The sequence below is a fragment of the Lemur catta genome, chromosome 14 (genome assembly GCF_020740605.2).
Source record: "Lemur catta isolate mLemCat1 chromosome 14, mLemCat1.pri, whole genome shotgun sequence".
NCBI classification, from domain to species: domain Eukaryota; kingdom Metazoa; phylum Chordata; class Mammalia; order Primates; family Lemuridae; genus Lemur; species Lemur catta.
In genome coordinates, this window is record NC_059141.1 from 15,010,620 (window position 1) to 15,028,915 (window position 18,296).

Below are 18,296 nucleotides of genomic sequence, written 5' to 3' on the forward strand. Positions count from 1 at the left end.
CAGGTAGTTGGATTTCTAGGACCATTCAGCCTCACTGCTGAGACTGTCAATAGAAGTGCCATTCTCTGATGTAGACAGCTCTGCACTAGGAGCTGGTCTAACAATCACATCACATAGCCTGCCAAACAGGAAAAGGACAGCATTCGGGCACCACTGACCTGGGATAGAAGTGAACTTGAGACTGGGGCTAAAAAGCTCTCTTTCTAACATTCATTACAATCTAACCTCCACCTGAAATCCTTCTGTATGTGTGCATGTCTTAAAGGAAGTTCAGCTTTGTTATGATAAAAAAGAAATATGCAACCATACAAATCAACCACAAGATGGTGCTAGCACCACAGTATATACTTATACAACATCAGCTATGTGAAAAGCATTCAACACATCATGTCCTCATAACCTTTGGAACCTTATTCTGGTACACCACCTACTTGTTCCTTTCTTTTACTATTTACTGAGACTTGGTCAAACATTTTATACCATTTTAGGGGTTTTTGGTTTGTATAAGTTTAGCTTTTCAAATTTTTATTTGATTTTCTTTCTTTCTTTCTTTTTTTTTTTGAGACAGAGTCTCACTCTGTTGCCTGGGGTAGAGTGCAGTGCGTCATCATAGCTCACTGCAACCTCTAACTCCTGGGCTCAAGTGACCTTCCTGCCTCAGCCTCCCGAGTAGCTGGGACTATCGGTGGGCACCACCATGCCCAGCTAATTTTTTAATTTTTTGTACAGCCGAGTCTTGCTATTGGCAGGCTGGTCTCAAACTCCTGGGCTCAAGTGATCCTCCTATCTCGGCCTCCCAAAGTGATAGGATTACAACATTACACCTGGCCTGATTTTCTTAAGACACAAACAAGGATCTTAAACTTGAAAAAAAATCCTCAGCTATGTATTTTTTTTTTCTCTTGGCTGGGACATTTTCTTGGAAATCCTGACATGACAAGGCCCTTGCTAACCCCATACCAATATTGAAGCAAGAAATTACAAGAACAGCTTACATGAATTCAAAATTTTTAAAAGGTTGTTTTCAAATACCTCAAGAGGCTATTAAATATATATTTTTGGAAATTTGAAGAGGAGGGGGAGGAGTGTTATAAAGGACATGGTGAAAGAACATTAGAATGGGTGCTTAGTTGTTTGATTCTGGTCCTGGCTCTAAACAGTGTCTTTTAGGTAAGTCACCTGGTCTCCCTGGTCCTCCATTCCTTCATCTAAAAAATAGGGTGACTAGATTTGAACTCTTCTGGATCTAATATTCCTAACTTACTCTGAGACTACAAGAAGACAAAAATGAACAATATTAGGCTATTAAGAAGCCAAAAATCAAGAAGAATGAAATTAGGCAGGTGAAAAGAATCATTGAGAACAGCAGTGATATAAATGGGGACATATAAATGACCACTAACTTCCCTTAGCCTCCCACAATTATGATTACAATTACAGCCTGAATTTTAGAATATTTTAAATAGGTATTTAGTCAGTTACAAATTATATTCCATGACAGGTCATCGTAATGAAGCAAACTAAAACATGCCACCCCAAAATATATTTTTTGGCATATTTCGAGACGGGTATTCAGAGGGGCTGCAAACACAGGAACAGCTCTGAAAGGCTGCCCTTTGTGAGGGCGATTTGTACCTGCAGAGTAAATCTGCATTAGTGAAGTAAACAGCAGATGCAAATAGGCTTTCCCTGAGGCCCCTTTATCTGCCTTATCCAGATATAGGAAAGATTAACTCACAGGAAAAGAGGACTGAAAGTCTGACACTGTAAAGGTCAGAGAAATTTACCACTATTCTCTGAGGGCTACTACCTGAGAGATTTCATCGGCATAACAAGACAGGCTTTGCTCACCATGCCTTTCCTCCCCAGTCCCGCCCACAACCTGTTGCCACACTCCAAGCCTCTATTCCTTTCTGTATGGTATAAAAACTTCAGGTATCTGGCCCTTCTTGGAGTCTCACACTTTGTGTGTGGCTCCATTGTTTATGTACATAATAAATTATTTTTCTATTTACTGAGATTTGGTCAAACATTTTATATAATGGGGGGGTTCTGTTTGTATAAGTTTAGGGTTTTTAAATTTGATTTTATTTTCTTAAGAAGCAAACAATAATATTAAACTTGAAAAAATCCTCAACCACATTTTTTTTTTTCTTTTGGCTGGTTCATTTTCCTGGCATATTCTGACATGATCAGACCCTAGCTAATTTCATACCATTACTGAAGAAAGAAATTACAAGAACAGCTTACATGAATTCTAGTGTTTTAAACAGCTATCTCCAAATACCTAAAGAAGTCTCACTTTATTTTTCTTCACTTTATTTTTCTTTATAGTATTTATCACTATCTGAAACTATAACATATATGTATTTGTTTTTTGTCTTCCCCACTAGATTTTCCCCCTTCTAGAATTTAAATTCCGTGACAGCAAGAACTTTATCTCGACCACTACTGTATTTTAACACTTAGGACAGTGCCTGATATACTATAGGACTAAAGAAAGACTTGTTGAATGAAATCTGTTATTAATCTGAGCCTCTTGCTTCTATCATGTATAATGAGGATAGTAATCCATAGCTGCTCTGTCTACTCTTCACACAGTGAAATGAAATAATGTATGTTAGTGTACTTTACATACTGCAAATCACTATACAAAAGAAGGAGGTGGTGGTGATGGTGGAAGATATGGCAGCAAATACACATATAAACAAATGAATTTTTAATGATAGCCTACAGAATAAATTTTAGTTCATAGCTGTTGGTTCCATTTTTCTTTATAATAGAAAATATAGCTGAGAAAGGAACATTTATCCAAGTATACAATTTCCAAATACCTAAAGGACGTTACCCAGTATTGGACTCTTTGGGAAACAAAAAAGACTGAAGATTGAGTTAGCTGACTTATAATAAGCCACAGAAATAATTTAACTTCTGAAAAAAATTTTAAGAAAAGATTAAAATTAAATTCAATGTTATGGGCTGAACTGTGTCTCCACCAAATTGATATGTTGAAGTCTTAATCCTCATACTGAGAATGTGATTGTATTTGGAAACAAGATCTTCAAAGAGGCAATTTGGTTAAAATGAGGTCATTAGGATGGGCCTTAATTCAATATGACTGGTGTCCCAAAAGAAGAGGAAATTAGGATACAGACACATAAAGGGAAGACTCCATGAAGACACAGGGAAAAGCTATCTATAAATCAAGGAGGGAGGCCTCAGAAGGAACCAACCTTGCCAAAACCTTGATCTTGAACTTCTAGCCTCCAGAATTATGAGAAAACAATTTTTTTTTGAGACAAGGTCTTACTTTGTCACCTCAGCTAGAGTGCAATGGCATCACCATGGCTCACTGCAACCTCAAACTCCTGGGCCCAAGTGATCCTCCTTCCTCAGCCTCCGGAGAAGCTGGGACTACAGGCACACGCCAACATGCCTGGCCAGTTTTTCTATTTTTTGTAGAGATGAGGTCTGACTCTTTTCCAGGCTGGTTTCGAACTCCTGACCTCCTCGGCCTCCCAGAGTGCTAGGCTTACAGGATTACAGATTACAGGTGTCAGCCACCATGCCCGGCCTTAGAAAACAAATTTTTGTTTTTTAAGCCATCCATTCTGTGGTACTTTGTTATAACCCTAGTAAATTAATGCTTAGTTTTTCTAGAACCTGTGAGAAAAATCTTTGGAAAAGAGTTCTATAAAAATGAGGTAAGCTCTGAATGACTGTCCCATAGAAGGAAAAAAAATGAAATAAGCAAACTAAAATAATCATTATAAATATTTTACTTTCATCACTTATATGGAAACATTAGTTAGAATTTTTTAAGTATAAATTTGAGTTGCCAAGTTCTTAAATCAATCCAGTTTTCTCACTGTATCTTCATATTCTTGCTGAGAGAAACTATCCTTTCATAAAGCAGTTGTAGAAAGTTTTATCTAGTATAGAGCATAGAAGCTAGGCATTTACATTTATTTTATCAATTTAGGCCTATCATGGGTTCCAATTCTTTTTTTTTTTTCACATTAATAGGAGCACAGCTTAAAAGGCAATTGCATCAGAGTTACTGATGGGACCCATGTCAACTTCTCAGGATAATATCCGTTAAAATACAAAATAAACATACATAACTGCAAATCACACTATTTCCAGACTCCAGGAGGAATTTCTCCTAGGTCCATTGTCATTGGCCGTGCGGTGGAAGGTATATTGTAGTCTAGGTATAGCCTCCAAAAGTAAAACATGTAAGGCAGGAAGAGAGATGGAAAAATTCTTATACATTCTTGAATTTCCTTGTGAATTTGGACCCCAGATTCAGAAATACAGCTCATTTATATGTCAACACATGCCTTCTGTCCCTCACAGGTAATGCTCAGATCTTTCCTCATCCGTTCTTGTAACTGCTGTTTAATATTAGTGACATGAAATTTAATTTATTTGCTGAACTCCTAATTTCCTATGCCAGCCTATATAAGAGCAGACAGTTGTTACTGTGTTAACTTCTTCATCCTTTTGACATTAGCAAGGTTTTAAAAATATTTTACATCTTTTTTTAATTTTTAATTGTGGTAAATCACATAACATAAAATTTACCATCTTAACCATTTTTAAGAGTACAGTTCAGTAGTGTTAAATATATTCACATTGCTGAGCAACCAATCTCCAGAACTTTTTCATCTCGCACAACTGAAATTCTGTGCCCATGCAACAACAACTCCCCATTTCTCCCTTCCCCTAGTCCCTGGCAACCACCATTCTCCTTTCTGTTTCTATGAATTTGACTATTCTTCATACCTCTAAATTACACAGCATTAGTCTTTTCGTGACTGACTTATTTCACTTAGCATAATGTTCTGCTGTAGCATGTGTCAGAATTTTCTTCCTTTTTTAAGGCTGAGTGATATTCCATTGTACATATATATAACATTTTGTTTATATACATATCCATCAATGGACACTTAGGTTGCGTCCACCTTTTTTGCTATTGTGAAAATACTGCTACGAATGTGGATGTGCAAATCTCTCTTCAAGACTCTGCTTTTAATTCTTTTGGATATATAACCAGAAGTAGAATTGCTCAGCTGTATATTTTCTACTCCTATTAATTTCTAATAGCTAACAACTTTAACATTATGGCTTTAAATTTATATTCTTAAATTTGCTATAAAGCGAATAGAGTTGAAAGCTAGATATATTGGAAAAGAAAGCTAAATATTCTCATGGGCAATCAATTGAAGGGATCTCATATCAATTACTCATTGAAAGTAGTTCTTTTTATCTTTTTGGGGGAAGGGTATAATATATCCTTTTGAGACTCTAATGAAATCTACAGAGCTCATCTAAGGAAAAAACGCACATAGAAATGTTTCCAACATATAGATTGGACTGCTAGGAGATTCACGAGCTGCAAACATAAAGGCCTCTTTATATTGGTAAATAACTAGAGATGACTATAAACTCCATGTGGGAGCTATATTTTATATTCTTTTTACAGCAAAACCTGGGATTCATCTTAAAGGCTGAAAACCCTGTAAAGCCAGAAACTTGGTTTCAAAATTCTAATAAATTCTAATACCAATGCCAATAAATATTATTCAGACTCAAAGAACCACATGATTTGAATCTATTTGTGAGTCATGAATCCAATGTACCTTAAATTCCATCATTAGGTATTCCTATAACCCTTTTTAGATCCCCAGTTCATAAACAATGGAAGCTGTTGTTTATCTCTTACATGAGCCCCTAAAGACTATGCATTTAGCGTTCATTGAGCTGTGAGGAGGAAACAATAAAAAACATAAGTGAAAATTCAGTTTAAAAATCAGGAACTATGACAAAGGATGAAATTTGACTCACAAAATCTGTTTCAAGTTTTCCCATTTCTTGCTTGTAGCTTCTCATTCTGTTGCTGTACATTCCTCGACTTTGGGGTGGTATCTCTCGGACCTCCAGATCCATCTGTTCAAGCTAGAAGAGAAAGAAAAATGTGATTTAAACCATATGTTTATTCTTTATTTGACCAAATGTTCAGAGCTGAAAGGATTTAATTCCAATTCCTCATTTTATAGCTGAGGAACCAGGCTCAGGGTACTAAACATACCAGTTAAGGAATCAGACCCAGGGTGCCGAATGATTAAATAACATTAGAACTACTTTTGTGCCTAATTTTGTAAGCCCAAGTGCTTACTTTGTCAAGAATTTCTTTTAAAACATATGTACTAATCCAAACATTCTCAACAATTTTGATTTCAATATCCTTGGAATAGCCCCTCGTTCAGTCCAACTTGGTCTTATCTTCTGACCAGGAACCTCCAGAACTGTGGGAAGATAAACCTAGCCATTATTTCCTGTGGTTAATCCATGAAACATCAGCCCAGCCTTAGTTATTTGATGTAATTTCTTATGTAAAGTATTTTCTAATGGGGAAAATCCCATACCAACCAACATGTGATCTCAACCTCCAGCCTAACTCCTGACACTTTATAATCGTGTTGATACAAAGTTAAATAGATTTGGTAATATGCTAAATTATACACACCTCACTAAAATCACAGCAAGACACTTTTTTTTTTAACAACCTATCATCATATAACACTTTGGATACAACCTGTGAGAGGTTAATGGGCAGTAATGCAGAAATACCGTAATGGTTCAGAACACAGGCTTTGGAATCAGACTCCTATGTTCACATCACAGGCTCCACTACTTACTAGTCATGGAAACTTAAGCAGGTTTCTTAACATCTCTGTGCCTTATTTTTCCTCATTTCTAAAATAGTATCTCTTTTCAAATGCAGCTGTGACGAGTAAATGTGGTAATTCCTATAATGTGCTTAGAACAGTGTCTCTTAACTTGGTAATCACTAGATTAATGTTAACTATAGCAATGATGATTACGAACGATGAAGAAATACAGCAAGCACTACATAAAGTACCAGAAATAGCTACTTGCACTTGGCATTAAAAAATAAAAAACAGTAGCAACAACAAATTGGCCCAGGCCATGTTTGATAAAATCACATGCAAAAATGTTGCCATGTGTTTTACCTTTTAAAGCAGTGTAATAAAATTATTTCCATGAGTAGTATAGCTTATTACTGATAAAACTCTTATTATCCAGTAATAGAGACCTAATAACTATAGTAGGATATAGATAAACCAGACAATCACATTTTAATTAACAGGCCTCAATTTTTATAAAGAAAAAAATTTTTAATTAGCCTTTATTTAAATACTGATCATTTAAATTACTGACATGTTTCAACATAAATGTGAAGCACCAATAAATTAAATCATCACTTAGCAAGGTAATTATTTAAAGCACCTCTCTGAAATCATCAAGTACTTCACTCTAACAAGGTAAACAGGATCATCTAGAAAAATAATTGCAAAAGTTCATGTATGTAAATCAAAATCTGAGAGTTGGCTGGGTGCACCTGTAATCCCAGTGCTTTGAGAGGCCATGGTGGGAGGATCGTTGGGCCCAGGAGTTGCAGGTTGCAGTGAGCCATGACCATGCCACTGTACTCCAGCCTGGGTGACAGAGCGAGACTCTATCTCTTAAAAAAAAAATCTGAGAGCTAAGTACATTTATTTTTGTTTAAGGCATTTTACATGGACACAAAACTAAATTAAAAGTAGATAGGAAAGAAAAAGGCAACACACAACAAGCACTTAAAATGAAATCAGGAATAAAGCTAATACTCACTTGTTCAATGTTATCACAACATTTATATGGCCACCATAGATGGGAGACAAAATAATTACAAGATGTGCAGTGTCCAAGAGATTAATACAAACCAGTTGTTTAGCAGAAACACAATTAATCCTAACAGTCAAATAAAAAAAAGTTTTTCTCCCAAGATCCTCATCAAAACAACAGTATGTAATGTAACAAACAGTGTCCTTAATAAGGATGTCATTAGAATAAAGTAAATCAGCTTTCTGGTCATTTTAAACAAACAGAAACATATATCTTGGACAAAATTCTTTATATTAGTAAATAACTGAAGATGACTATAAACTCCATGAGGGAGCTATATTTTACATTCTTTTTACAGTAAAACCTTGGCTATCAGGAGACCAGCTTTCCAACATCATCACAAAAACAGAACATCTCCAGAAGAAGGCAACCAAATAAACCAAAACAGATTTCGACAACAAAAAAGCTGCTACTGAGAACTCAGCAACAAAACAAGAGGTCAGCTCAAGATCCAAAGAACTGACCAGTTGTGCTATTTATAATTATCCCGTGAACCAGGTGGAAGAAGTGTACTGAGTGGCTACACTGGTATGTAAAAAGTCAGTCTTCTTTACATGAAGGCCAGGAAGCATGAGAAAGCAGTTGAATAGAAAAAGAAAAGAAAGTAGGGAGAAAAGTATTTAAAAAAAAAAAAACAACTTTCAAAAGAGAGGCAAACATTAGACACCCTAGAGATTAAAGGTAAAACTGCCACTGTAGAGACAGTGACAGCAGCAAGTAGGGACTAGAAGTAGACCTTACAGGGTATGGAGCACATCAGACATCCTAATGGCCAGAAAAGAACCAGTGACAGAGAAGCTCCAAGCCTCAGCACTTGAAGACACAGAGGAAATGTCTGCTATGCAATGGGGAACAACTACCACCTGCTCCTTAATATCCCCTGCAAAGCAGCAGCCCTCACGGATGGTCTTGCTAACAAATATTACTAAGTCAAATAAACTTGGGAAATGCTCCAGTCTCTAGTTGCCCTCTGGGGTCCTTTCTTAGAGATTCATAATGTCATTTAGTCTACTTAAGGGTCCAAGAAGGTTCTATAGAAAAACCGCCACCAAAAAAGACCCCAACTCCCTACTCTGTTTAAACTATAGTTTCCCAGACTTATCTGAACAAGCAATATCAGTTAACAGAAACAGTTTGGGAAACTGTCCTAAGGATATCAGTAAATAGTACTGAAGGAACACCAAGTAATGCCCTTCCGTATTTAGAAAAGAAACACACTCATTTAAGACCACAATGCACAGTAACAAGTCGAATCATACTCGTTAACACTTGGCTTTTAAAACCAAAAATTAGAACATTATAGTTTTTAGTACTTTTTTGCTCCTTAATTTATGAATTTATTTATATAAAAAAGGAGTGGGTGAGCTAGAGCTCTGGATTTGGCATATCCAGATAGAAATCCTTACTCCACTGCTTAACAGGGTATGGGACCTCAGACAAGATACTTAATCTTTCTAAGCCTCAGTTTCCCCATCTATAAAACAAGGGGTAGTAACAGTGCTGGGACTCACTCCACCAAGGTTCTTCCATGCTCCTACACGTCTTGCTGTGTATGCCAAGAATGCCAAGTCCTGAGCACTCTGCCTGAGCCATTTCTCAGGGTTGTGTTTGCAGGGAGCAACCTTGCGGAAGGAAATAATGTATGCCTCTTTGACAAAGAACAGCCTTGCTTTCAGGCTGCTATAAAGTGGCACATTTCCCAGGCTCTCTGTTCCACTCCTATAAGGTATTCTACTGGTGTTGTCAGCATACATCTAGGCCCACCTGCATCACTCCTGTGGAAATTAAGACAGAATCAGGCTGACACCCTGGCAGCTGCTTTTGCCGTGAGTAATAAAAGTCTTGTCTCTGACCTAGGAGTCTCATGTCTTCTATAAGCGTCCATGAAACTATGGCAAGATCTCTTGTTAGCTTGCATGTAGGGGAAAATATCAGATCCTTTATAGTTTCTGACAAATAATACTTGTCTCACAGGACATTTGAGAAAATTAAATATTATAAAGCAAGTAACATGCTTAACCCAGTATCTGGTACCCAGTATACCTTTATCCAGCATTAGCTATTTATAGCTATGATGAATGAATAATAATTAGAGGTAGACATTTAATGAATCACCTTTGTTAAAAATGAAATCCCAAGAAGCTATTAAATTCTCAATTTAAATACTGATAAATTCTGAATTATAAAATGCTAATCAGTTACGTTTCACACTTCCACAATGTATAAAATAGGCTAGAGGAAGGCATTAGCTTGAATGGCTCTGGTTGCATGTAAAAATACCTTAGTAAATCTGTACATACCAGTTCTTTTGCTTCTTCAAGCTGTTTCTCCACATTTGCAACCATCTGTTTCTTTTCATCTGAAACAAACAATAATATCAAGAAATTGCAAAGAATATGAATAAATTTAATATTTAAAAACTTGTATTTTTATATACCTTTGTCCTTTCTGATCAATCAGACTAGAGAATGATTCTATCACTCTTTGGTGGGTTAGAAACCACTTTAAGCCATTGGTTCTAGACTGTCTGGAAATATACAATCCTATAGAGTATCTAATTATTAAGAGATGCTAAACATTTTCAAGAGAGACTAAAAATTATTTTGTTCTTTAGGAGAGACCATGTCAACAATAGCAGATTTAGTGGTGGCATGAGTCGTAACTTTAATAAATTGGGAATAACTGATTTATTAGTGCAATTTTAAAGTCAAATACAAAAACACTTCCTAAAACTAGGCAAGAATTTACAATCCTTAAGAAATTTGTATTTTCAGTAGCATTAAAAATCGAGTGTAATGTAAGAAATATTTGAAGTCAGGACTACTGACTCCAAACCCAAAGACACTATCTTACTGGTTATGGGATCCTGGGCAAGAAATAATTCTTTGTGAGACTTAGTCTGTACTCTCTAAAATGGAAATAAAAAATATCTTCTGGATTATTTTTAGCTCAAATAAGCTTGATGCAAGTGAAATTACTTTTAAATTGTAAAGTGCTAAGTCTGCATGTGGTTTATTTAAACTCTATTGGAATCAAGTTATAACCTAACTGTAATCCCCTTCTCTAGGACAGGTATGTGTTGGCAGATAATTTCAGAAAACTTTCCCATATCAGAATTTCAAATCAATCAGCCTATCTGTTCACTTACCCCAACTAAAATGTGTGCTAATGAAACTTATTGAATATTTATAGTTTTGTCTGCCTAGCACCCTTCTCTTCTTAGGCAAAAGCCCCTACTCTTTGAAGACCCTCCTTCCCCAACAAGCAGGGCATGGAAAATGCTATCTCCTTATATGACCCTGCCTCTTTGGTCACAGTGAGTTGGCAAATAATGGGCATCTCATCCTAGCTGGATTAATCTCAGTAACTCGATCCTTCTGGCCACACTGGTCTGGGGGACATGGAGTAAGATAGGTATATGACCCAAGGAGACCAAAGTTCTAGAGCAAGAGGAAAGTCTTTTCCTCTCTCCTGGTAATGAGAACATGAGCCTAGAAGCTGTTGGCATCCGTTGGTCTAGCTCCAAAAAGAAAGCAAGTCTGCAATGGTTGAAAATGAAGACTGCATTTAAAAAGAAACAAAGCTGGCTGGAGCCAGCAGCTCATGCCTGTAAACCCAGCACTTCGGGAGGCTGAGATGGGAGGATCACTTGAGCCCAGGGGTTTGAGATCAGCCTGGGCAACATAGCAAGATCCTGTCTCTACTATAAAATATAAATAATAATGAAAATATTAAAAGAAAAAAACAAAGCTGAGAGATAGAGAAATAGATACAGTTAGTTCCTGGTTCTAAATAACTAAAATGGCTTGACTTTATAAAACTTGACTTTATTATAGTTTGGCTTCTTGAGCCACAAAAATATATTTTTCTTTGTTTAAAATTGGGTTTATGTCACATGGAACCTAATGAGACTAATAGAACACACTAGAAAAGTCACATAGTTTGAAATAGGTATAATACCTAACTAGTTGACCAGTCCTTTAGAAGGACAGTCAATCCCAAGTAGGAATCTTTAGTAGAAATTCTTATTTTACTAGAATAATAATTAGATTCTGCTAACCCCAACCCCTTCTCTTTGTTACCTTCAAATTGAGGGGGAGGGAGCTGTGGATAGCTGTCACATAAGGTGTTGTGTGTATACTCTAAATATTTCTCCCTAAGAAAAATATACATTTGGAATTAGAATTCAGCTTAATTTCCCTTCCTTGAAAAGGCTAAGTCTATATATGGCCAAGTTAAAAATTTAATATATGATCCCAAATTTATTTGCTTCTAACATCTCCCTACATTTATAGTAGAACAGTACTGTATTTCTGTGATAGAGCAGAATGCAAAATGAGACAAGCCCATTTTGGATCAAGAGTGAGATCGTATATTTACTTATCAGAAGGAACATCTTGTTTTCTTTAAGGTATTCAGTCCTTAGGAAAGTCCATGCCATGGACCTCCAGGACTACTATGCATCAGTTTTTCTCATTAACAAAACAAAACAAAGAAGGAAACCTCCTTTGACCTGCATTGCCCTTTGCTAATATCCCTCTCCTTTCATCCACAGCCAATTTTCTTCAAAGCAAGAGTAGACTGTGTTTCCCTTCCTCATCTCCCATCCACCCCCTGTGAGCCAGCTCCTGCCTCCACCATTCCTCCGGAAATGACTCTCCCTAAGATTAATAACCTTTCCTTTGCCCAAACTAATAGACATTCTTTGGTCCTATTTTTATTTAATCTTGTGGCTTCTGGTACTTTGCTACTCCCATCCAGCAACTCTCTCCTCTCCTGGCTTCCATGACACACTGATTTGTGATTTGTGACTCTCCTAAACATTCACTCCCATCTCCATGTCCTCTGCTGGGCATTGCATTTTTCAGCCCATCTTTTAACTACTGGTGTTCCTCAGAGTTCAGTCCTTGCTTTTCTTCTTTTATGACTATTGTCTATGTCCCTGGGTAATTTCATCCATTTTTAAACTATCATATTATATATTTATGATCCTAAATCTTCATCTCTAATCCTGTTATATTTCCAGGACCTTTAATCCCAGTGCTTATGCACATCTCTACCAAGACCACCTGGCAAATTGCTATTCAAAACTCTCCAGAAATCACTACTCCTTTAAAGCCTTTCCTGATCCAACAAAAGAGTTAATCACTTTCTCTTACATAAAACACCTATAACTCTCACATAATCCTAATGATTTATCTCTCATATGAACAGTTCTAATTAACCTTTCATCCTGGGGGCTCTGTGAAGACAGGAGCCTTCCCTTAATCATCTTTATAGTTCTGTGCCCGCACTGAGCCTGGCACATACAATCAGTTCTCGAAAGACAATGGTAAATTAAATAAATAATGAAGGGCAAGATAAGAATTTACAAAAGAAGCTATGTTAGTAACCACCTTGGTTTCCCTGTCTCCATGTCTGCCCCCTCCCCCATTTACTCTTCCTAAAATTTGACTTCTATTGGATCACTTGAGCCTAGCAGTCAAGGCTTGCCACATTCCAGACACAAGCAGTCTTTCCAACTTTATTTCCAAATACAAGTTTGCTACTATGTACTCTACATACTAACCACACAGACTGTTCATTACTACCCAAACAAATCTTTTTTTTCTTCTCTAAATCTTTACTGAGCTACCATTTAGGGTTCTTTGGTTGAATGCAATAGAAGTGATTCTGGCTAACATAAGCCAAAAAAGAGAATTTATTAGAATGGTGACTCACAGAGTCGATGAGAAAAAAAAAAATGAGCCACCTAGCTTGGGGAACACAGTATCAGGAGTGGCTCAGGACACCAAGGGAGCAGGAACTCACTGACAGCCTCTACTAAAGAAGAGTCTCAAGCAGCTTTAACATTCTCTCTCCTTGGTTCACTATGATCAAAATTCAAATTCCTGGCAAAAATTCTACAAATGTCCTCACTTGGGTAACACGTTCACCTCTTGACCTGGAGAAGGTAGGGCAGCTTGTCAGTTCCACCAAGACTGAAGTAATAGGGTTTAAGTAGTTCCTCAATGGAAAATTGAGGTGCTGATATCCGAAGACACAATGGAGGATGCTGGGTACAACAGATGTCCACTGTACCCATTTATTGCAACCTCTTATAATATTGCCTTTCCCCGTTTCTTTCTGTCTAAACCCCACCTGTCTGTCCAGGAAAGCTCCTAAGATGTGACCGCATCTCCTTTGAATTCCTCTTTGCTCTACTCTAGGGGGCCTGATAATTGTTAGAAATTAGGTTCTATAGTCTCCTTTTCAGCCTCATCTCCAGCTCTTTGAAGGCAGAGACCACTCTTGACACATTTTTGTCCCACCTTGTATTTAGCACAGAGAACCGTATCTGGTAGGGGTCACTATGTGCTTACTGAATGAATTAGTCAGGCTTAGCATTCAGCAAAATATTTTTCACACACAGAGAAACTGAGAAAAAGAAAAACTCTATCAATGAGGACTGGGGCAAATGGTCCTACTTGAAATGACAAGTTTCCATTTATGAAAAAAATAACTCAGTTGGAATAGAAGTGGAGTAATACAAGTAGATCATTTTTTCATAAAATCCATTTCATCATGGTGCTGTCAAAAATAATGATGGAACTGAGACAATTTTTAATTGGTGCTTACAGTGTTCTTCATATTTTTACAAAGAGAAAAATTTGAAAAGTCATGATTTGGGAGGAAAGCATGAAGAAAGGAGAAAAGGAAGGAAGAAAGAAAGTAAGAAGGAAGGAAGGACAGATTGAATTAGATTAGCTTGGAAATACATACCAACACTAAGTTTTGGTAACCTGGCAATATTTCCACGTAATTCCCAAGAGAGTTTCATTCTGCCCACCCCAAAGACATCCACTTGACAAACTGCATGTTCCTAGGATTCAGACTTTTGTAACTAACAGCTTCACTACTGTGCATGGCATTCCATCTTTAACATTATCATAGTCAATTCTTAAAACAATCCTTTGGAGATACTATTATTATCCCATTCTCAGGCAGGTAAACAAATTCAGAGATTAAATTATTTCTCCAAAGTTCAACAACTAATAAATAACAGAATTGGAATTCCAATGGGGTCTGTTGTCCTGAGCTCTTAACTTCTATGTGTACTATATAAAATGTACTACATAAACAAACTCCCCAACTTTTGTTGCATATGGGCTTGTTAAGTGCTGATATACACATAAGTCTTAGCATAGCACGATCTTTTCTTGTGTCCTCAATATTTACAGAAGTGTTTAGTGCTGACATATACACAAATCTTTACATAGTATGATTCTTTCTTAATATTTACAGAAGTACTTAACACTGAACACACCCAATAAAGTACAGTGAAACTGTCAGGGCTCACTTGAATTCAGTTGCTGGTGCCTGTCACTGTGCAATGTAGATATTTCAAAATAAAACTAGCTGTAGAAATTATGTACATACTAAGAAGTATGGAGTGAAACCATTAACGGAGGAACAGAGAATTTAAAAATGGATATGTTACTGATGCCATACTGTGTAACATGGTAAATGGTTACACATACCAATACTTATAGATATGTTTTTATATATGGGTTAATATGTACACATGAATTTCCTCGCTCTGTAAGCCGCGAGGTCCCAGAAGCAATGACACCCCAGTGCAACAAGCACACCTAGTGTCCAGATCTTGGTTTCTAATTCCCTTCTTCAATTAAAGGAAACAGTACTCCTTGGAGAAATGGCTGATTCTAGGACTGAAATAGGAAATATACAAGATGGTCCTGGAGTATCTTACGGTACCAGAAAGTAAGAAAATGCTAAAAAAAAAAAAACAAAAGAAAAGAAAGAAAGAAAAGAAAAAGAAAAAAAAGAAATCCATAATGATGGGGCTATGTCAAAAGGACACAGAAGCCAACTGAAAAAGCTCTCAACTGTCAAAGCTGGAACAATTTGAACAAACTAAGTAAAGCAGTACTGGAATATAACACAAAGGATAAAATAAATATCCATGAATCCATACTGATATAAAAGACTAAGTAAATAAATGAAGAATAGACAAATCTCTCTCATATAGAATTCCAAATAATTTATATAGATACTCATCTTCCAGAAGGTAGAGCATAACTCCCCACTCCTTAAGTGTAGGCTATGCATATGATTTTCTTCCAAACAGTATGGAAAAGTGGGGGAAAGAGCAACTTTACAGTAGAGAAACCTGACAAACACTACCTCAGCCAGGTGATCAAATTTAACATCAGTAGTAATAAGTCATGTTGACAGTATGTGCTCTTGATCTGATGTGATGAAAATGGTGCTTCACCTCTGTGTTCTTCTTCCCAAGAACCCATAACTCTAGCTTAATGAGAAAAATATGGAGCAAATCCCAATTGAGGGAATACTCTTGAAAATATCTGACCAGTACTCCTCTAATCAAAAACAAAGACAGTCTGAGAAACTGTCACAGCCAGGAAGAGCTGAAGGAGCCATGACTACTAAATGTTTTGTAGTATCCTGGTTTGGATCCTGGACCAGTAAAAGGACATTACGTAAAAAAATTAAAAAATTTTTAAAAACCTAAGGAAATGTGTATAAAGCATGGACTTTAGTTAATAACAATGTATCAATATAGGCTCACTAGCTGTAACAAATGTACCATATTAATGTAAGATGCTAATAATAGGGGAAACTGGACATGGGGTATACAGGGATTCTCTGCATTATCTTTGTGATTTTTCTGTAAAGTTCAGACTGTTCTAAAATAAAAAGTTTATTTAAAAAAAAAATGAAGCCATTACTTAGGTTGACTAAGTTGTTGAAGGGAGGGAGGTCCCTTCAACAATACATATATATGCACACACACATACAACATACACATAAGTATATAGATCTATAAATATACACATATATACACACATATGTTTAAATTAATATATGTGTGTATATTATTCAAAGATGAATCAAACTCTGCAAATGCTCAAATTTTTAAAAGACATAACTGGGCTATCTGTAACAGCTGAAGGCTATTTTTTCCATATGCTCAGCTGAAAAAGTTGGGCCTTGCCCAGCAGTTCAAGAAGCTGAATGTGAGGTAGCCACAGGGCAAACTGTCTGGTGGCAGTGAGTTCCTCAGTTAGGACTGGCTGGCACCATCCCTCCAACTATAACCTTCTAGAGCCACAGAACTATAAAAGTAACTTTAAATCTTCTAGTAGCTGCATTTTAAGAAGTAACAAGAGAATTTAGTTTTAACAATATTTAACCCAATATATCCAAAATATTATAATTTCTCAATGTGGCAATAGCCACATTTCAAGTGCTCAATAGCTACATGCAGACCATACAGCTCTAGAGCCATATATATTTTAAGCAAACCTCAGTATTCATAAATAAAGGTAGATTCTTTTGAGTTTTTTCACTACAATCACCTCGCAAAGGCAAGAGAGGATCACAGGACAATGTTTATGGCTTCATTCATACATGGCTAAGTCTAGATGGTGTAAGAGACAATCCTCCAGGGCTCGGCATAGCTAATCCGCTAGACTTGAGCATTTCCCTTCAGAAAGGACAACCCACCTTGCCCCACACCACGTTCACTTCTCTCCTCTGACTCCCTCCTTGATATCCTGCGTTCAAAGCCCAATTCCAATTTCATACCCAAAAATCCCTGATTGCTCCCCTCCTTTCAAATGTACGTACTCATCAAGAGAAATTCACCTAACTCTAGGCACAGAAAGGAAGCAAGAATTGAAGTCCAAGGTTTCTTTAAGAGTTCAATTAATATGACAAAGTCCAAAAAGCTGGGTCCTGGCTAATCCTACAAGCTATTATCCTCAGAGCAACAGCAGCAGCAATATCACTACTAGCTAGTTGATCATGCACTTTCTCTGAGCAAGAACTGTGCCAGCGTGTTACATGTTTTATTTCATTTGATTTTTACAACACTGTAAGGTTTAAACTCTTACGCCCATTCTACAGATGGAGGAGGCAGGCCTAGAGAGGCCAACAAATTTGCCACGATTGCACATTTAGTAAGTAGCAGAAATGGGATTCTAAACAGTCTGAGTCTGAACTGCTTTGCCATAATACTTTCTCGGTACATTTCTGACTATAGCCACAAAGTGATAGGATTCACAACAGACCATTCATCTCTCTGTGAATTGTGAGGTAAGCAACTAATTGCAATAAAACTTGCTTTGTTTAAGATCCTTCAGGAAGCCTCCTTGATATAATGGAACCTCTGGACCAGTGGGAAGCATTCCCCATTTAGGAACTCACTCAGGAAAAGGAACTTCACAATAGAGTATTAGTTGTCGTTTCTGCTCATCCATCTTCCTGACTTTGCCACAGAACAGTAATTATTAAAAATCAATTTTCAAATATAGTGCCATAAGAATAGTAATTAAGGGACCCACTCATCTCAACAGTCCAATTACTAAAATTAGTTAAGATTCAACACTTTAGTCTAAGAGCAAAATCTTTTTATTGTTATAACATATCACAGAGCAATCAAATTTCTTTCTTAAAGTTTTAAAATGTTCAATCTTTCCTATTCTCTTTGGAAGTAACACGTTAATACATCAAAC

At 36.7% G+C, this 18,296-nt stretch overlaps 1 protein-coding gene across 4 annotated transcripts in view; it reads right to left on the reverse strand.

The window, feature by feature from the left end:
* The window catches only part of VTI1A (vesicle transport through interaction with t-SNAREs 1A), a 327,835-nt gene that overhangs the window by 306,636 nt on the left and 2,903 nt on the right, over positions 1 to 18,296 (reverse strand). For all 4 annotated transcript variants that reach the window (XM_045568128.1, XM_045568127.1, XM_045568130.1 and 1 more), the window contains exons 2-3: positions 10,056 to 10,114; positions 5,851 to 5,961 (exon numbers count right to left, since the gene is read on the reverse strand). In XM_045568128.1, the coding sequence (XP_045424084.1) occupies positions 5,851 to 5,961; positions 10,056 to 10,114 (170 nt within the window). The remainder of the gene's footprint in view (positions 1 to 5,850; positions 5,962 to 10,055; positions 10,115 to 18,296) is intronic.